Here is a 20576-nt window from a genome sequence, read left to right on the forward strand (position 1 = left end):
TTTAGTTTCTTTCTCCTTCCTCCCTCTCCATCTCTCCCTCCCTCCCTCCCTGTCCTTCCCTCCCTCCCTCCCTCCCTCCTTCCTTCCTTCCTTCCTTCCTTCCTTCCTTCCTTCCTTCCTTCCTTCCTTCCTTCCTTCCTTCCTTCCTTCCTTCCTCCCTTCCTTCCTCTTTCCTTCCTTTCTTTGTCCTTTGTGTGTGTGTGTATTGATACCAGGGCTTGAACTCAGAGCATTGTGCTTGTTGAGCTTATTTCGTTCATATCTGGCATTCTTAAGCCACTTAAGCACAACACCAGATGGGCATTTTCCTCACTAATTAGAAATGTCAAACTTTCATCCCTGAGATGGCTTTGAACCTCATTCTTCAGGTCTCAGCCTCCTGAGTAGCTAGGTTTACAGAAGTAAGCCACTGGTATCCAGCTACTGACCTTAGGTTCTAATATCAAGTGCTGAAATGAATTCAGATATTAATACTCGCTTGGTACAAATCAGAAAAAAGCTAGTAGAAAATCAAAAAAATTGCTTAGACACAGAAAAGTTAAAGTTTCTTAAGTTAAATCTACATATAAACAATACTAATAAATGGATTGAAATTATTAACCTTGAATAAAAATGTTCAGTGGTAGTTCAGAAAGACTTTTGTAATATAAGATATCTCTAGGGAATTATTTCAGTTAAAAATAGTTGAGACTAAATCGGATTCTGAAAAAGCTCAGAAAAAACCATGTGGACAACTGGATTTGTATTAGGTTTTAATGCTCAGTGGTTTAAAAAATACATATGCATAATGCCTTACTGCTTGACAGGGAACTTTATTACACATTCATATTACCTACACAATTCTATATAAGACTAGTGCGCATCATGTTACAAAAGGAACATAGAAGGGGCACTATGGTTTGGATGAGAGTGACTTAGATTATTTTTTTCATCAAATGCCCAAAAAAACTCTGAAGTTTTACTAAGATCATCCATGGTGGCTTACACCTATAATCTTAACAACTTAGAAAGTGGAGATTGAGAGGATTATAGTTTGAAGGCAATCTAGGCAAAAAGAAAATTGAGGACTTTAGCTGAAGCATTAAAAAGCTGGACATAGTGGCATGTAAAACTATCATCCCAACTACATGGGAGGCATAAATAGGGGGATGAGGGTCCAGTACAGACAGAGCATAAGTGCAACACCCTATTTTAAGAATAAACCAATACAATTCTCCCTATGGAGGAACTGAGTTAATGATTCGACTCAAGAACAAGTCAAAGGAGGGATTGAAGTGGACCCTGAGATGGAGCCCAAGCTGGTATGATTCCATTTTGAGATTTGTCTTTGTTTTAGGGGTTTTAGACTCCACAGGCCTAGTTCCCAGAATGAAAAACAAATGCATCTGGTCCTCCTCCCCTTAACAACTTAACCCACCCTTGATTATTCAGTTAAAGACTGACCCATAACAGAGAAGTTGTAATCTGGCTCAAACTGGCAACACCACATGCTTAAGGTAAACTCCACCTTTTGCCCACCAAAAGGTAAAAGCCCACCTTACCTGTTAAATTCCATGCCATTTTAAACCAAAGTGATAGGCTGGTTTAAACAGCCATTACAGACACACTGTAACCTCATTGGCCACTGGCGTGTGGTCTGGTATGATTGTACAATCCTTTGTGTGTGTTACAATCCCATTGGTCAACTGTACATGACAGGGTTCAACCTCATAAATTTTGCCTTTAAAAAACCAAAGTACATGGGCCGCCAGGGGCTGCAGTACCAGCTCCCGAGTCTGTGCTGCGGCCTTGACCTGTCAGTGTAGGAACCATCTCAATAAAGTTGCTTCTTTGTTAAAAACAAACAAAAAAAAAAACAAAAAGGAACAGGGGTTGTGGCTCTATTAATTAGTATATTACCTGGCAAGTGCAAAATTCAAATACATCCATCCATTGATACATTTATCCATCATTTGATACATCTATCAATACGTTTATACATCCACAATACATAAATCAATCCTGAGTTTCACTTGCTATGAAAACAAAATCAGTTATATGATAGTTATATAAAGGATGAGAAAAAATATCCCTCATGTAGTATCAGGAGTACAACTACGGGGCAAAAAGGATGTAAAGTCTGTTCATTAATACAGGGACTGCATTAGAACGCTAGTGGCAAGTGGATGCGGTGTGAATGTTCAATTCTTTGTCCCTAAAAGTATTCAAATGGAATATTTGCAAACACTTGGCTGGGATGTTAGAAGATCAAAATAAATATTTTTTATGCAGTCACAGAATACTAGTGAACACTGATCACATATGAGGTTCTATGTTATGCAACCTGGGGTGATGAGGTAGGTTGGTGAGGCTAATAAACCTGTGGAATGGACAAAGGAAGGGAAATGTGCCCTCTTTCCTAACAGGTAAAAGAGGGGAAACTTCTGAAACTAGGATGCAGGACAGAGCAAAGGGCTTGGTATGGTAAAAATAAAAAATAAACATAAATAAATAAATACATGTAAATATATTATATAAAGATATATTATATAAATATATATGTATATGTATAAGTGATGAGTTTGTTTTTGTTGACATAAGTGAACACCACTGACTTAATAATGTAGAGATTAAGGTTTGTCTAGTTCCTGAATTCCTTACAAGGCAGCTCTATGTGGCGAGGTCCTTCTTGATGGAGGAGCAGGGTCTCTAGGAGTCCCAAAACAGTAAAAACAGTGCAGGACAACTCATGGCAAAAGGACCATGAGCCCTAGTTCAGATCTCTGTTCTTCTTATAAAGGCACAATTTCATTTGATTAAGGCCCCATTTTATGGCTTTATTTATCCTTAATAACCTATCTCCAAAGACCTCATCTCCAAATAGGATAGATTAAATTTAAGTTCTAACCTCTTCTTGCCTAATAATGGGGATAAAAGTTTAACATGACTCTTGGTATGGATATTCAAACCATAGCAGGCACTGTTCTAGAGGATGTTCAAATTCTTTAAAATCTGAGACTCAGATAGTCAGGGGGACATCTCAGCTTTTGTCTTCTTATGTATAGATAAGAGTTACATGATTTACTATTAGAATGCCTAGCTAAAGCAATAAGACAAGATGCAAACATAAAGGGGATCCAAATAGGGAGAGATGAAGTAAAACTTTCCCTCTTTGCAGATGACATGATCTTATATTTAAAGAACTCCATGGACTCCACTCCCAAGTTACTTGAGCTGATCTAAAACTTTGGCAATGTAGCAGGGTATAAAATTAACCCTCAAAAATCAATTGCTTTTCTGTATTCCAATAACGAGAATAACATGGCTGAAATCAGGAAAGCAACTCCTTTAATAATAGCCCCACAAAACATAAAATATCTAGGACGTAACTTAAGAAGTGAAGGACCTCTATGATGAAAATTTTAAAAACTTGAAAAAGGAAATTAAAGCAGAACTAAGGAAGTGGAAATACCTCCCATGTTCCTGGATTGGGAGGATTAACATTGTGAAAACAGCAGTATTGCCAAAGGTTATCTACAAATTCAATGTGACACCTATCAATATCTCAACCTCATTCTTCAATGAAATAGAAGAAGCAACCCAAAGGTTCATATGGAACAATAAAAGACCCCGAATAGCAAAAACGATCCTTAACAGAAAGAACAGTGCTGCAGGAATATCAATATCAAATTTCAAACTCTACTATAAAGCCATAGTAATGAAAACAGCTTGGTACTGGCACGAGAACAGACCTCAGGACCAATGGAATAGAACTGAAGACCCAGAAATGAACCCACAGACCTAGAGCCACCTAATCTCTGATAAGGAAGCTATAAAAAACAGAATGGAAGAAAGACAGCCTCTTCAGTAAATGGTGCTGGAAAAATTGGTTATTCACCTGTAGAAAACTAAAGCTAGATCCTTATATATCACCCTGCACCAGAATCAACTCCAAATGGATCAAAGACCTTGAAGTCAAAGCAGACACCCTGAAAACATTACAGGAAGAAACAGGAGAAACTCTAGGGCTCCTTGGCACAGGCCGAAATTTTTTTTAATAGAGACCCAGAAACACAACAAATCAAAGAAAGGTTGAACAAATAGGATTGCATGCCTGGGCTAACTTTGAACCATGATCCTCAGATCTCAGCCTCCTGAGTAATTAGGATTACAGGTGTGAGCCCCCGGTGCTCGGCACCTTGCATATTTCTACTTGTTCTATTTGGCAGTAAAATTCTCCTCAGAGAAAGAGTACAAACTGCAAATTTAAACAGAAGCTGGGCTGAAGGAGAGCTGTTCCATCTACCCCAATTGCCCCTCCTGGTCTGACCTCTGCATCCCCTCACCCATCCCACACCACTCCACTCTTTCTGGTGCTTTCATCTGGTCAAACACTCCATCACCGAAAACACATTGCACATTTCCTCTTGGCCCTAACTCATTATTTTGCCCCATAATGAAGGGTCTGTCTCCTTTCAGACACAATACAGTATGTACGTTGGCTCAGGGTCCCTTTTTTCCCCTCACTGCCCCCTGGAACGACAGTATTTTTAGAAAGAGAGTTGAATGTAGCTCATGACTATATCTGTACATTCAAAACAATGCTGGGCACTTCACATTGTCAAGTTCTCAAGACTTGCAAAGCAGTTTACCTGACCTTGGAGGTGGTGAGATGCTGCTCCACAATGACCCCTAATCCTATCATTGTCCTTCTGGTGTCAACATTGGGAGTCAGGTTGGCTCTGTGCCAGTTAAATTCCTCCAACTCCTCTAACACAAGCTGGAATGAAGCCTGTTTCTTTGTCCTAAAACAGTTGGGACACAGTACTGGGCACAGTTCAGTCGTGTTGGATTGTGGCTGAGTTTTATCATGACCACTCAGAATAAGTGTGCTGTCTCATTTCTAGGCTAGTAATAATAGGTTTTGGTCTTTGTGATTGCCAGGCACCACACTGAGTGCTTTGCAAGCACTGCTTCCCTTAATCTTCCCTGCAGCCCTGTGTGGGGAACGTCCTTATTCTCATTCTATAGATGAAAACCTGAGCCTCAGAAGGGCTCCACACTGCTGTGTATGGCAGGGCTAACAAGTAGGGCAATGAGCTCTTCATGGTCCTTCAGGATGGAAAGCCTGCACTCTTACCAACTAAAAGCAGGGTTTTAAAGTAAAATGCTGATTTTATGCATGAGGAACAAAGAAATAGATTCTTTAATTATTACATATTGAGAATGAGAGGTGCTATATAGCTCATTTTTCTCCTTCATACATTTTTCATTTTTCATTTTTAAAAGAATATATCTTTATAATCTTCTACTGACATGACATGCATATTTGGGATTTACTTTGGAATTATAATTTATTTTAATGGAAAAAGTGCAGAAAAACCAAAGGGGTTTTAGAAGTAGTCATATCTTTAAGGCCTCAAATAAAAGGTTTGATTGGAACCTAAGTTCTCATGTGAAATGTATATGAGGTTTAGAAGTATTCCAATCTTAAACTCCTGAAGTGTGTGTGTGTGTGTGTGTGTGTGTGTGTGTGTATGTATGTGTGTGTGTGTGTGTTCCAAGAATGGGGCTTGAATTCAGGGTCTCACACTCTCATTTGGCTTTTTCCTCTCAAGGATGATATTATACTACTTATCCAAACTTCACTTCCAAATTCATGAATTCTTATAAGAAGTTTCAAGCATCCAATTCTGTTCATCTTAAAAACTTGTTGGTGTGAAAGTTCTAAGAGTACCCAAAAGACAGATTTTTCCCTACCGAACTTAATATCAAAATAATGTATTCAGTTTATTCAATTATTTTCTGATTTACAAAGAAATGACATGCTAGGCATCAGTGGTCATTTTTGTAGTCCTAGCTAGTTAGGAAGCTGAGATCTTAGGATATCAGTTCAATGCCATCTCAAGCAGAAGAGTCCATAAGACTCTTATCTCCAAGTTACCTGAAAAAAGCTGGAAGTGGAGATGTGACTCAAATGGTAGAGTGCTAATCTTGAGCAAAAAATCTCGGGGACAGCATCTTGGCACCAAGTTCAAACCCCAGGAATGACACACACACATGAAAATAATACATTTCCACTAAATGCTACAGATTCTCTATAAAAATAATTTTAGGTAGCTATGCTTCACCAAGATTACTGTACAAATTAAAAAATTTGAACTATCTGTGAAGGGAAATCAAGAAAGGGATTTAAAATGGAAGCACTTTTTTTTTTCAGTTGTGAGGCTTGAACTCAGGGTCTGGGTGTTGTTACTGGGCAGTTTTGCTCAAGGCTCTACCACTTTGCACTACAGCTCTACTTCCAGTTTTCTGGTGGCTAACTGGAGATAAGAGGTTCATGGACTTTCTTGCCCTGGCTAGCTTCAGACTGATATCTTTAGAGATCTCAACCCTCTGAGTAGCTAGGATTTCTGGCATGAGCCATCAGCACCTGTCTGGAAGCACTTTTAAACTTGTGTTTGTAACTGATTCATTGAATCATTGCTTAACATAGAGTCTTAAGATCTTTTATCTAAATTAAATAGGCCACCATTGGAGATAATTAAATAATTCAGCTTTTACCTTATTTTCCTTACTGTTCATAAGCCATAGTCTATCTATACCAAAGGAAAACAAACTTCATAACATCTGAATGAATCCATTTCTGAGATGTACTCTGCTATTTCCTTAAACAACATTATTTTTTATTATATCTGTAATCAATTTTAAAGGCAAATGAATGCTCCCAATTACAACAATTGTAAATTGAGTAAAGAAAGTACAAGATGAGCATAGTAGTGATCAATGAACTATTTCTTTTTTTTTCTTTCATATATATATTTATTGTAAAAATACAGTACAGAGGGGGTTACAGTTGCATGAGATGGGTAATGAGTACATTCCCTATCAAGTATTGTTACCTCCTCCTTTGTTTTTCCCTATCATCCCTTCCCTCCCTACCTCCCCAACTTCTCCCCCCTCACCAAGTTCGTTTTCAACATAGGGTCTTGTACGTCTCGTTGTTACAATGGGTCATCCTATATTATTTCAGCATTTTGTTATTTCCCTTCCCCTTCCCAAGGTATAAAAATGTATATGCAAGATGCATGGCACTGGAATTAGATACAATAAAAACAGGGGTTATACTGTGGAGGAAGAACATACAAAAGAAACAAGAGAATCACATAGTGCATCATAAGTATGTTAAAAACAATAGCAAGACATTAAAAAACCTCTTTTGTCCCTGTCTAGGGGTTCATTTCATTTAACATCATCTTATATGGCCATATGTAGTCCCACAAAAAGTAAAATACTTAGGAGTTAACTAAAGAAGAGAAGGACCTCTATGGCTAAAACATCATTGAACTATTTTCGGTAGACAAATTCAGCCCAGTTTTATTAAAATACAACCTACGCCATTGTTCACTTTTTGTCTACAGCTTCTTTTGTGATATACTGGTAGGATGCAGTAGTTATGATAGAAATGTAATCTACAAAGTTTAAACTATTTGCCATCTGGTATTGTATCAGAAATGTTTGTCACTTCCTGCATTATATAAATGTATTAAAGACTTTCCATGTCAGCTTAGAGTATCAACACAACACTAAGAAAGAATGAAAAGATTTAAGAGCTGTTTCTTTAAATCTTATGCTTGATGTTTGGTTGGAAAATTAGAGATAAACTCAATGCTGTACTTTTGTAGACAAATTTTCTAAAAGACACCTGGCTGGGCTAGAGGAGCCCTTTTGCTCCTCATGATGTAATAAAACACCAAGGTTTTTAAAAATATGTACATATTTTTTATTTGTAGGAATTGGGAATTATATTTTATAGCTTAATTTTGTCATTGATAATAAAACAGGTTTGGTATTCCACACACCTGTGCACATCCAGCTTAGCTAATTTTAAAGTGCCACCCATCATTATTTTACTTTTGCTCAAAGAGAAAAAGAAAGCCCATGTGTTACCTGTATGCTGCTCTTCAATCCAGACTTGCAGGTACATGAAGAGGAGGAGGCCTGCCACTCCAAATAGCAGCACAGAGAGGAAGACTTGTTTGGGGTTCATGACCATGTCAGATGGCTGCATTTCTCCGCATGTCTAAATCTGAAGGCCACATGACTTACTTTTTCTGTCTTGTTCTGTAAGAGTTTATTCCACGAAGTAACCTAGAGTTTAAAAGAATCCACAGTGAACACATCTGATGACATTTACACCCAAAATATGGTAAAAGTTTGGAGCATATACACAACCCAGCCTTAAATACACTCTACTGCTCTGAAGGTGGGAGAGACTGAAATGTGTGCCTCCCCATGGCAGGTTGGGACCGCATGCTTTTATCTTACCTACAGAATGTATTGTCCTACAGTTAATAAATAAGCCCTCAAGTAGCATTAGGAAGAGTTTAGCCTTTTTCTAGTAAAGAATACAGCTAAGGTTTGGCTACCTTAACATGACTGCGAGGGGAGGAAAATGCTAACAGATTGGATTGCTCAAGAAGGTTTTGGAAACCGTGCTTATGGAATAGAGGGAAATCCTTCATACCACAAAAATCATAGTTGTTCCTTAATATAGAAGCATGGTTGCTTCCAAGACCCAAGTGCATACAACACTCTGCAGATGCTCAAGTCTCCTGTATAAAATGGCATAGGATTTGCACTTGGTCCATGGCCAGCCTCTGGTATATGTCATAGCCTCTCCTGGTGGCTTGGAATACCTACTTCAATGTCAATGTTAGGTAGACAGTTGTTAGCTCTAGTTGTGTAAGGAATAACTAATGAGGGGGAAAGTCTCCATGCTCAGAAGAGATGCAATTTATTTGTTTTCCAAATATTTGTGGCCCTGATTGGCTGGTTGAATCTGTGAATAGACAGTAAAAATTATACTTTACTTCCAAATAGGTTTGATCTCAAGTTGATTGAATCATTATCTGCAGCTGGACAGTGAATTGGTTACCTAAAGTTCAAAAACGATAATTTGATATTTTCATGTGATGTAAAAGGAATAAAATTATGAAACTTCACTAGTTAAATTAAAACACATCGAAGGAATAAATGTTAAATATTTAGTTCTTTTCCCCCTTCCTGGTCCTGGGCTTGAATTCAGGGCCTGGGCTCTGTTTCTGAGCCTCTTTGTGCTCAAGGTTAGCACCCTACCACTTGAGCCACTGCACCACTTCTGGGGTTTTCTGAGTAGTTTATTGGAGATAGGGTCTCACAGACATTTCTCTCTGGACTGGCTTTGAACAGATCTTAGGCTTCTGAGTGGCTAGGATTACAGGCATGGGCCACAGGCAGTCTTAAATTGTCCCCTCCCACAATAGCATAGAACACTTAAATCTGTTAGATTACAGAAATGTTCCTCTGGGGGGAAAAAGACTTTCTTCAGAACTACTTTACTAAACGCAACATTAATCATTTACTTTTCCAAGTTATTCCCTTTTTAAAGATGGTAATGGAAATGTAAACCATCCCCTTAGGAAAACACACAGAAGAGCCTGCACATACTGCCAATGTGTTCATGAACCTTCCCTGAAATCTTGAATCTGAATCTTGGCTCCCAGTGTGCTGTAGTAACCTACCTGGGGAGCTCACCTGGTCAGCAGCCCAGAGTGTGTGATCAAGGTCATGAATTTGTGTCTAATTGTTGGCCAGAGACTTTGGATCTCTTCCTTAGCTATAGACCATATCTGGGGGAGAGCTGAATAAATGTTTCTTCAATGTAAGACATCACACACATTGCTGTACCTAAATATTATCTCTTTAGTTCCCAATATGTCTCAAAATCTTCAAGGATAATATTGATGTAGGTTGGTTAAGAGGTTTTGGTAGGGTGCCACTTAAAAGCTAAAATCACTGTGGGAGATTGATAATATTTAGCTACCTTAAAAAAAGGACTTGTCTATGCAGCCTAAGATAACTTTTTTTGTAAGTTTTTTATTGCAAAAATAGTGTACAGAAGGGTTACAGTAACATGAGCAAGGTAATGAGTACATTTCCTATTGAGCATTGTTGCCTCCTCCATTGTTTTCCCCCTACAATTCCTTCCCTCCAACCCTCACAACTACCCTCGCCGAAGTTGTAAAGTTCATTTTCAACATAGTGTACATCTCGTTGTTACAATGGATCAACCTGGATCCTTATTTAAGCATTTTGTTTTTTCCCTTCCCCTCCCCAAATTAGAGAAGTGTATATACAAGATGCAGGACACCGACCTCAAATACAGAGAAAACAAGGGTTATACCATGGGGGATGAACAAAGAAAGAAACAAAAAAAATCACATGGTACATTATAAATTTGTTAGAAACAAAAACAAGAAATAAAAAAGATATTTGTCCAAGATAACTTTGAACTTGAGATATTTTTGCTTTTACCTGGGAGTGCAGTTTTGCGTTACTTTGCTTGGTTTATTTGGCTATCCTTGACAAAGACAATGTACAACATAAGGATTAGCAGGGCATATATAAATAATTAGAATATGAAACAAATCAAATCAATACTCAAGGGAGTCTGTAAAGAACTAGAAAAAAATCCTATCACAAATACAAATTTTCCAAGAGGAAGGGAAAACTCCAAATATTTTCACCTGAGCTGTTGAGGATTTCAAGTATTTTGATTTAAGTAGGAAGGAAAAGTCTTTAAAGAAGTAGAAAAATCAAGAGTATTACCACACTGTTTATTTGATGGGTGCTACTGAATAAAACTTAAATATTCTGGACTTTCCAGACATCTGCAACCGAGAACAATTCCCCAAGGAGATGTGCAATTTGAGGTATTCCAAGAAGGAATCCTTCCGGGAGGGAAGCTTCAAAAGGAGCCAGCTTTCTCTTCTTTTCATGTGGGCAATTAAACAAAGAAAAGACATAATTCCTGGGCATGTAAGAAGATTTAGATAGGAGGACATCAATTAAATAAAATCTACCACTAAAAACAGAATAGTCGTTTACAAGAAGAGACTTTTGCAATCTGTCTGTATAATTAAAACTTAGAAGAGAACGGGTAGGAGAATCCTCATCAATCAGAATGGAGCAGAACCTGTGAGGATGGTGGGGGAAAAGAAGTATCCCTTGGGGAGTTGTACAGGAAAATTATTACCTACAATGCTGGAAACAGATTATGAATTTGCCCTGCCTTTCTTCCGAAGATGTTGCTCTATCCTCCTGGGCGTGAAGGCAGTGGAAAAGCCATAATTGTTATTATGGCAGATGTGAGTAGGATTGAGTGATTAAAGCCACAAGGCAGAAAGGCAATCTGGCACAAAAAGCAGAGCTATGTTGGTTTTTCTCCCAACTCAGTCCATTAACCCAACGTTGGCTTTAGGAAAAGGCTCTCCATTAAACAAAGGTGAGGTGGTAGGAGTGACCACATTGCTTGAAGCAAACCTGAAAGTCAGTTGTGATGGGAAAACACACCTCTTTGGACACCATATATCCATCTCCAAGCCTGCAGACAAAAGTGCAGACTACTGGAGATTGAAATTACTTGGAATAATGCTGTTTTATGTACAAGTCTTATACAACATCCCCATTATACAACGTGCCACAGGCTTCCTGCACTTTGTACAACCTCTGCTCACTATGGACACAATACTTTAAGCCAAATAAAGTACCTAACAGTTTGTTATCTTGACTAGAACTTGGATCTCTCATAACAGTACACAGGTACTGAAAGAATTTTAAGAATTTAATTTGTAAATCAATAGTTCTAACCTCCAGATGGAGAAATAGGGACTATTAAAATACAGAAAGCTAGGGTCTGTGATTTGTCATTAAAAAAATAAACACCTATTTTTATTTGCCTAGAGGATTTATCTCTCAAAATGAAAAAGAGAAATATAAAGATGATTACTTCATTCCATTGTCTCTGTCCTAACACTTCAAAATAACCATGGCTACCAACCAATATATTTTGGGACTTAAATACAGCCATAAATGACTAGTGAGAGGCCATTTGCATGGAAGGAAATTCAAGTTGCGTAGTTTGACAGAAGTTTATATTTTTTATAGAGAAGTAGGATTTAAGAGATTGATTTGGAGCCTTTCCATTTCCTAACAAATGGGGAAATGTCATTTTTTTCTGATGGAGGCATAGAATTCCATTGTGTATATATACCACGTTTTCTTGATCCATTCATCTACTGAGGGGTATCTGGGTTGGTTCCATATCTTAGCTATAGTAAATAATGCTGCAATAAACATAGTTGTGCTGGTAGCTTTAGTGTGGTCTTGTTTGTAAACATTTGGGTAAATGCCCAAAAGTGGGATTGCTGGGTCATAGGGGAGGTCTATGTGAAGTCTTTTCAGGAACCTCCATACTGCTTTTCAAAGTGGTTGAACAAGTTTACACTCCCACCAACAATGAAGTAAGGTTCCCTTTTGTCCACATCCCCTCCAGCATCTGTTGTGAAAGGCTTGGAAAAAATTATATTAAGTGAAGTAAGCCAAGCCCAAAGAAACATAGGTCCCATGGTTTCCCTTATTTGCAATATCTAGTATATGTATGAGTCAAGCAGGAAAGGTCAGATAATGTGATGTTAAGAAAATGAACCCTTAGATATGTATTTAAATGTTTTTTTTCTTTCATGCATTTGTTTCTAACTCATTTATAAGATTATTTCTTTGTAGCTTTGTATGTCCCTCCCCCACAGTATAATCCCTGCTTTCACTATATTTGATGTCGGTATAATTTGTGGAGGAGATGAGGAAAAACAAGTCATTTAAGGATACAGGTGGACCCGATGCAACTATGAGAAGTACAAGTTGTCATGTCAAAAATGAACTTCACAACTTTGGTGCGGGGGGGGGGGGGGGGGGGAGTGGGGGGACTGTGGGGGGGGGTTGCGGGGGGAGGCTGGGAAGGGATGTGAAGGGTAAACAAAGGAGGCTGCAATGCTTGATAAGAAATGTACTCATTATCTTGCCCATGTAATTGTAACCCCTCTGTACAGTATGTTCACAAAAAATAAAAATAAAAATAAAAAAAAGAGATTGATATGGATCAATGATTCACGCAGTTTGATATTGCTTCAGGGGTTGCTTATCTATGGTCATTCAGGTGAACTTGAGCGGTGAGCATCTCCTCCATCTCTCACAGCAGATGCACTTAAAATCTCTTCCTCACCAAAGCAAACAGAGATCATCAGTGATGCACTCTGTTCATGCACTACCTTCCCTTACAAGCTTGCAGCCTTCGGCATCTCCAAACCTCTGCCCTGTCTCTGCCAAACAAGTCTTCCTTCTTTAGCCTCTGCACCCTGTGACTCCTTAACCCTTCCAAAGAATCCTTGCTCTCATTCCCAGATGAACTTTCTGACAGCTGATGGCACCTCATCTCCTATTCTTTTCACAGCTGTCCAGGGTGCTGATAGGTTGTATTGAAGACCAGGAATTCTGTAAGGATTTAAAACATATAATTCTGTGTTTTGTTTAGTTTTGATTTTTTTTTTTTTACATTCTAGCTTTCACTCCTAGGAATTTTCTGTTTATTTCTCTTCTTCATTCCTCTTAAGGGTTTGGAGCACTTTATGAATTTGGATAATAATTCTTCATATATGCATGACAAACATTTTCTTGCTTGTGTTTCCATTCTTCTCTTCTTCCTCCTTCTCTCTTTCCCTATTTCACTCTTTGTCTCTTTTCTTATTTTTGTTCTTCCCTTCTTCTTTACCTCCTTTTGGGAATTGGTTTTTATTATTATTCAGATGTTTTAAATTAATTTTATTATTCTTTCATATGTAAAGGAAATTGTGATATGGTAACACTGTTTTTGTTTGTTGGTGGTGGTAGTCTAATAAAATATCCTTACTTTTTAAGTTAGCTTTTAAAATCATGTTGTCTATAAAATTATAATTTTCTGTTAGTTGTCAAATTTAAAAGCATTGAGTTGTCCATGGAATTCCCTTAGGATTCTAAAGATACCTTCTGTAGTTGTGGATGCAGCCACCTCTTGTTTTTTAGTTTCTTCAATCATTCTTTTGAGAGCATTGGGTATTTTATGTCTTATTTTTCTCTATTATTAGTTCTCTGTTTCCCTATTACTTGTCTATTTCTCCATTATTATTTTTGTTTTATTAATTTGTTCTTTCACTTTTATTACTTCTTCACTCTAATTTTTCTTTAGGAGTATTGGTCCCTGTCCAAAGTTGTTCAACTGAACATTATCTCATGTAGATATTTCTAAAATACGAATTTATGTAAGGTCACTAATACACTCCAAAACTACATTTGCGAACCTCAGACATCTTTATATGTGGTATTTTCATAGACACTCAGTGTTGAATATTTCATAATCTGTGCTATAATTATGTGCTTATTTGTACTTTACCAGTTTCTCTCCGTCTTGCCTTCCTTACATTTATTTTTGCCTATATGTTTTGTTCAATACTTTGTTTTAAATATTCTAATATCCCTATTCCTCCTTATTCTAGTCACCTATTTTTTTTCATGTTTATATCTTGTTCAAGTTTATAGATTTGTATTGAAAAATTTTATGTAAAGCCGGGCACAGGTGACTCACTCCTGTAATCCTAGCTACTCAGGAGGCTGAGATCTGAGGATCGCAGTTCAAAGCCAGCTGGGTCACGAAAGTCCATGAGACTATTACCTCCAATAAAGCACTAGAAAACAGGAAGTGGCGCTGTGGCTCAAGCTGTAGAGTGCTTGGGACAGCACCTAAGCCAAGAGTTCAAGCCCCATGACCGACAAAAAAAAGAAAAAAAAGAAAAAAAAGAAAAATTTCATTTAATGAAAAGATAAATCTCTACCATTGGTTTTATGTCTTCAAAGTTCATTTTAGAGGAAAGTTTTAAAGTACTTCTTTAAAGTACTTCTTTTCCATTCCCAGTTTGTTTGTTTTTTTTTCTCTTCTCCCTGTGTCCATCCTATCTTGTCAAATAATTTTTCAGTGACCCACGAATTGCTCCTGAGATTCCCACCCAGGGCTGAGTCTTATCATTGCTGTCTTGGTGTTCTTGACCTAGACTGATATTATGATACTGCAGACCCCAGGGGCAGCTTGGAGATGATCAAGATTCCATGTTGGGCATGAGCCTGTGGCTGTCTGCTTCCTAATACCTTGAGCATTTCACATGCCACAGCTCTCTGATGAGGCACCATATTTTGCTTCTCAGTCAGAAGTGTATTTGCATTTGGTTGCTAGTGTCATCTCAGAAGAAAACAATGACAAATGAAATTTGGAAGGAAAAGAGCAAGAAGATATAACCTGACTCAACATCAGGAAGAGCAAAAATGAAGAAAACTAGTAATAGGCTGCAATCATGGCCTGTTGGGTTTTAATAACGCATTAAAGCTGCAGAATATCTTGGAGTTGTGCATTTAGTGGCAGTAGCTGGGAGCCAAGCTCATTGATGAAAGCTGGGGATAGCTCACAAGTAACAACCTTCCTTAATGTAAAAAAAATAGTACAAAGTTCTTTAGCACCTCAAATCAAATCTTCGCCACTTCTAAGGTCTTACCTGTGCACAGTATGATTGCCAACACTAAGACCTTAACAATGGCATCTATGGCCAGCAAAGGGATGGCTTTCCACGGGGTCCAACTCTTAGCCATTGGGCCTCATGATCATATTCCCTTCTGTGGCAATGGAGAAGTGACATGGACATGGAAGGAGTGTGGCCAATCAGATGATCAGAGGAGAGTATTCTAAATTATCTGATTGGGCCCCATCTAGGTACCGGGGGCCAGACAAGTGGAAGAGAGAAACAGAAGAGGTGTTTACAGTAAGGTAATGTAAGGATTAGATCAACCTTTTTAGTTTTGGAGATGGGAATAGAGAATCATGTTTAAAGTGTACAGGCAGCTCCTAAAAACTGGAAAAGAGAAGGAACTAAATCTCACTCAGGGCCACAGAAAAGGTGCATGGCCCTGCTGACACCTTGATTTTAGCCCTCATCTGACATCTGGCTTACAGAATGTAAGATAAACAAATTTATATTATTTTAAGGCAGTGTATTTGTAATAATTTGTTATAGCAGTAAGAAAACCCAAAGCAAAGCCAAAACAACAAAAAGCCAGCAACACCACCACCTAACATCACACAATATCGTTTTAGCTATCATTTCAAAGACAAAAAAACTATTTGTAACATTTGCTATGAATGGCTGCAATATTGCTGACTTTTCTCAAATAGTTTCTCAAATTTAGTGTTTCATGGTGGATTTCTATAACTGTGCCAACATTCAGTGTGTTTTGTCATAATGCACACAGAAACATATTCCTTTGCTCGACACTAATTTGTAGGTTCTTTCTTATACATATTGTTGCTTAGATTTCCCATATAATTTCTTTAACAGGTGCCTTCCACTTTTAGCTGTTGTAATTAAGATTTAATTATAATTAAGATTTTTTTAACAAGACAAGTCTTTGTCTTAGCATTCTTTGTTTCAGATAAAAAGTTTTAGACTTATATTTTATAGCACTCAATAGAGACATTTTCCTTTTTAAGCTACAATAGCCTGTCTTTAATAGCTATAGTACATTAAAACCAAAGCTTCTGGGAACATTTATTTGTATTGCAGGAGGAAATGCAAGAGAAGGTTGTTTCATGGAGTACTCATCTCATCCTAACTTTACTTATCCCACTGTCTAAATAAAGATTCAAAATTTTAAAATATTTCAAAGTGTTAAATACATGTGAAACAAAACTATTGTATTTTACATTTGTTTACATGAAATCATAGCATTTGTAGTATGTACTTAAAAGCTAGTTGAGAATTCTCAGGGTGATTATTAACAGTATACAAAGTACATACAGAACCAACTATATCTCATTTAAAAGTTATAGTTGGGAAAAAAGAGAAACTCCAAAACAGTGCTTTTACTGTCCTAGACTTTGACTGTAGTGGGACAAGTAAAGGGCAATTTGGGTGATTATAGCTGAAATAACTCGAAGATATTGTCAGCCCGGGATATGTCAAATGAGGTGAGAGTCAATTATGAAATGATTAATGGCATCACCAAGTCAAATAGAACACTCAGGTGTTAATTATTGTTATGCTTAATCACGTAACATAAGAAATGCTGACTAAAAGATGGCTTACAACAATGATGTGACTCCAGGGTGGTAAAACCAGAAGTGGGTATGAGTAGGAAGACAATTTAAAGGATGGTGGATGTTGAGTGGCCTCTTGAATGTCCATTTTGCTTCTCTGCAAAACAGTGCAGGCATGACAGTGTAGGTCCATAAAAAGTTGCTCTTGTTACTTTCCTGTGGCTTTCATAATAATGACCACAAATCTTATGCTTTAAAATAGTAGAAAGAATGCTGTCAGAAATCTGAAGGCTGGACATCTGAAAAGCAGGTGTCATTGGGCCACACTCCCCTTAAAAACAAAGGATGAATCAGTCCTTCCTTGGGTTAGAGGCTCCTAGTGGCTCCAGCCATGTATTTGTCAAATCAGTCTCTGCTTCGATCTTAATCTGGCCTTTCTGAGTTTTATTATTTTATGTCCATTATAGACATACTTGCCATCCAACTTAGGGCCCACTCAGATAATCCAGGCTGATCTCATCTTGAAATCCTTCATTATAACAGAGATATTTTTCCTGAAAAGAGCCACAGGTTCTGAGGCTTAGAATCAGGACCTATCTTTTGGTGTCATCACGCGACCCATCACATTCGGCTGTCTCAGGATTTCTCTGTCCACAGTGATTGTTTTATAATTATTCTCCTCAGAAAGAAGCTCAGAGGTTTAGATGGATGGTTATGGGAAGTGATCTTTTTTGTTTACAGTGAATGTGAATTTAAAAAGCCTAGAGGTTGCTAGAAGCCCTGGGTATTGTGATGAAAGCAGCCTAAAACATAAGCTGGCTGGGAGGAAGGGCAGGGTCAGGAATCAAAAAACATACAAAAAAAAATAAGAAACAAGGAAAGAAGAGAAAGTAAAGGAAAAGGTATGACTGGATTCTACCTACAACCCGCTCTGCCTCTGAACTTGGTCATTTGGCGAGCCAACAAATTCTGTTTATTTCTTTTTTTATTAATATATTTTTTATTGTAAGGATACTGTACAGTGGGGTTACAGTTATGGGAGCAAGATAATGAGTCCATTTCCTATTGAGCATTGTTACCCCCTCCTTTATTTCTCCCCTACCATCCCTTTCCTCCCCACCTCCCCAACTCCTCCCTGCCCCCTAACTTGTAAAGTTCATTTTCAACATAGTGTCTTACACATATCATTGTTACAATGGGTCATCCTGTATCCTTATTTCAGCATTCTGTTATTTCCTTTCCCCTCCCCAAATTAGGGAAAATGAATATAAAAGATGCAGGGCATCAGAATCAAATACAGTGACAACAGGGGTTATACCCTGGGGGAAGAATATACAAAGAAACAAAAAAAATCACATAGTACATTATAAGCACATTTAAAAGAACAGCAAGAAAGATAAAATCTCTTGTGTCCTTATCTTGGGGTTCATTTTGCCTAACATCAGCTTACGTGGTCTAATGTCCATAGCTTTTTGGCCTCTTCTGCTTGTCGTAGACATATACTAGTTATTGCAGATAAAGGAAACCATGGGACCTATATTTCTTTTACAGAGAGTTTGGCCAGAGAGGAAAGACAGCCTTTTATTTCTTAATTGTCTATATAATGAAAGAATCAAAGAATTACTATATATATTAGAAATAGAAATTTGTGCAGTATGATCAGAAATAGATAGTATGCTCACATTTCATGAGCAGTTACTACAGTCAAGGAACCATTCTAAGTATTTTTAATGGATTACTTCACTCTTGAAATATCCCTGATTTCTACCCAGACAAGATTTGTATGACCAATTCATTTAACCACAATGTGTTTTCAGGGAGAGGTACAAGTGGAGGAGACAAAATCCAGACAGCTTTGTGACCAAACAATGATGACCAGCATGCACCTTTGGACACAGAAAACTAATGAAAGTTTTGAAGAGAGTGCTAGAATCAAGTGCTTATCCCATCACTTGGCAGTAGTGTGACAAAAGAGATCCAAAGGAATATGAGACCATGGGAATTTGGGCAGAAATATCCCAGCCCTTGGTCAAGAATCTCCAGAGAAAGAACTAGAGTAGGTGATATTCTACCTAGTCCACAAGTTCTCAATGTCTTTCTTTCATTTTATTTTATTTATTTTATTTTTATTTTTTGGGTCCAGTCATGGGGCCTGAACTCTGGGCCTGGGCGCTGTCCCTCAGCTCTTCAACTCAAGGCTAGCACTCTACCACTTGAGCCACAGCGCCACTTCCGGCTTTTTTCTTTTTGCTTATGTGGTGCTGAGGAATCGAACCCAGGGTCTCAGGCATACAAGGCAAGCGCTCTACCACTGAGCCACCTTCCCAGCCCCATCAATGTCTTTTTTTTTAAAGAATATTCTCTCGCCTTTCATCACTGGAGGCAGTTTATCATGGTGGTTAAGGATGCAGATCTTTGAGCCTTGTCTACCAGGGTTCAAGTTACAGCTTGACCTCTCACTAGTTGTGACATTACTCATTAGGAAATCAGCTTTTATTTTCTTTTTATGTACAAATCCTAGGGCTTGAACTCAGGGTCTGGGTGCTGTTCCTGAGTTTCTGCACTCAAGGCTACTGCTCTACCACTTGAGCTACAACTCTCTTCTGGCTTTTTGGTGGTTAATTGGAGATAAGAAACTCATGATTTTCCTGTTTGGGCTGGCTTCAAATCTGGATCCTCAGATCTCAACTTCCTGAGTAGCTAGGATTACAGAGGCCCAGCTGGAACCTGTTTGTTTACTTATATCTAAATTGGGGACAATAACAGAAGCTACCATGTGATATTGTGAAATAAGTAAGTATATGAAAATATTTAGGAGAATATCTTGTTCACAGAAGTAGTTTTCAACATTGAGATGCTAATATCTTTATATTTAAGATCCAAACATAGGAAAGCTGCCTTACAGCTAATCAATAAGAGTTTGTGGATAGACTGGACATTTTTACTTCTGAAGACACTTTGTTTTTGTTGTGCTGTTTTTATTTTTTACTGTAAGAGAGGTTTATTCTTTCAATTCATGCTGATTCAGTTCAATCAATCAATATCCATTAAGCCCCAATATGATTAAGGTAGTTTGCTAGACATTGTAAGTGAAGCCAAAATGAGTAAGGTTTAATCCCTGATCCTTATTAGAGAATATTTTCCTGTGTCTCTTCATAACTTGTACAAGGAGGTTCTGGTACAACTTTCTAGTACAACTCACAGCAAATCTGTTCCCTCCTTTCCAAGACAGACTTTCCAATTACTGAAAACAATTATCCTGTCTGCCCTCAATCTTTTTTACTCCAGGATAAACAATAAATATATACAATTCCTTCAGCCATTCTTTAGGAGACATGGTTTAGAAGCATTCAATCAATTTAATCATCCTCTCCAGACACATTCAAGTTTGTTAGTGCTTTTCTTTAAATGCAGGGCTCAGAAGTGGATACTATAATCCAAGCGTGATTGAATGGACAAATAGTGTAATGAGAATTAGCACGATAAAAATGACAGCTGAACTAGAGTGCACCGACAGAGGAAATGGGAGAAGAAAATAGGTCACAGGTTAGAGCCTGAGGGTTTCCTTCAGCCCTGAGGAAGGAAATAGAAAATTAAAAAGAAATAG

The 20576-nt window shown here is 37.8% G+C and overlaps 1 protein-coding gene across 2 annotated transcripts in view; it reads right to left on the minus strand.

The window, feature by feature from the left end:
- Positions 1-8126, minus strand: part of Chst9 (carbohydrate sulfotransferase 9) — a 229525-nt gene extending 221399 nt beyond the window's left edge. For both annotated transcript variants that reach the window (XM_042675358.1, XM_042675357.1), the window contains exon 1: positions 7930-8126. In XM_042675358.1, coding sequence (XP_042531292.1) covers positions 7930-8050 — 121 coding nt within the window. In that variant the 5' untranslated portion in view covers positions 8051-8126. The remainder of the gene's footprint in view (positions 1-7929) is intronic.
- Positions 8127-20576: the final 12450 nt, after the last annotated feature.

The sequence above is a fragment of the Dipodomys spectabilis genome, unplaced genomic scaffold (genome assembly GCF_019054845.1).
Source record: "Dipodomys spectabilis isolate Male_0828 unplaced genomic scaffold, ASM1905484v1 ptg000024l, whole genome shotgun sequence".
NCBI classification, from domain to species: Eukaryota; Metazoa; Chordata; class Mammalia; order Rodentia; family Heteromyidae; genus Dipodomys; species Dipodomys spectabilis.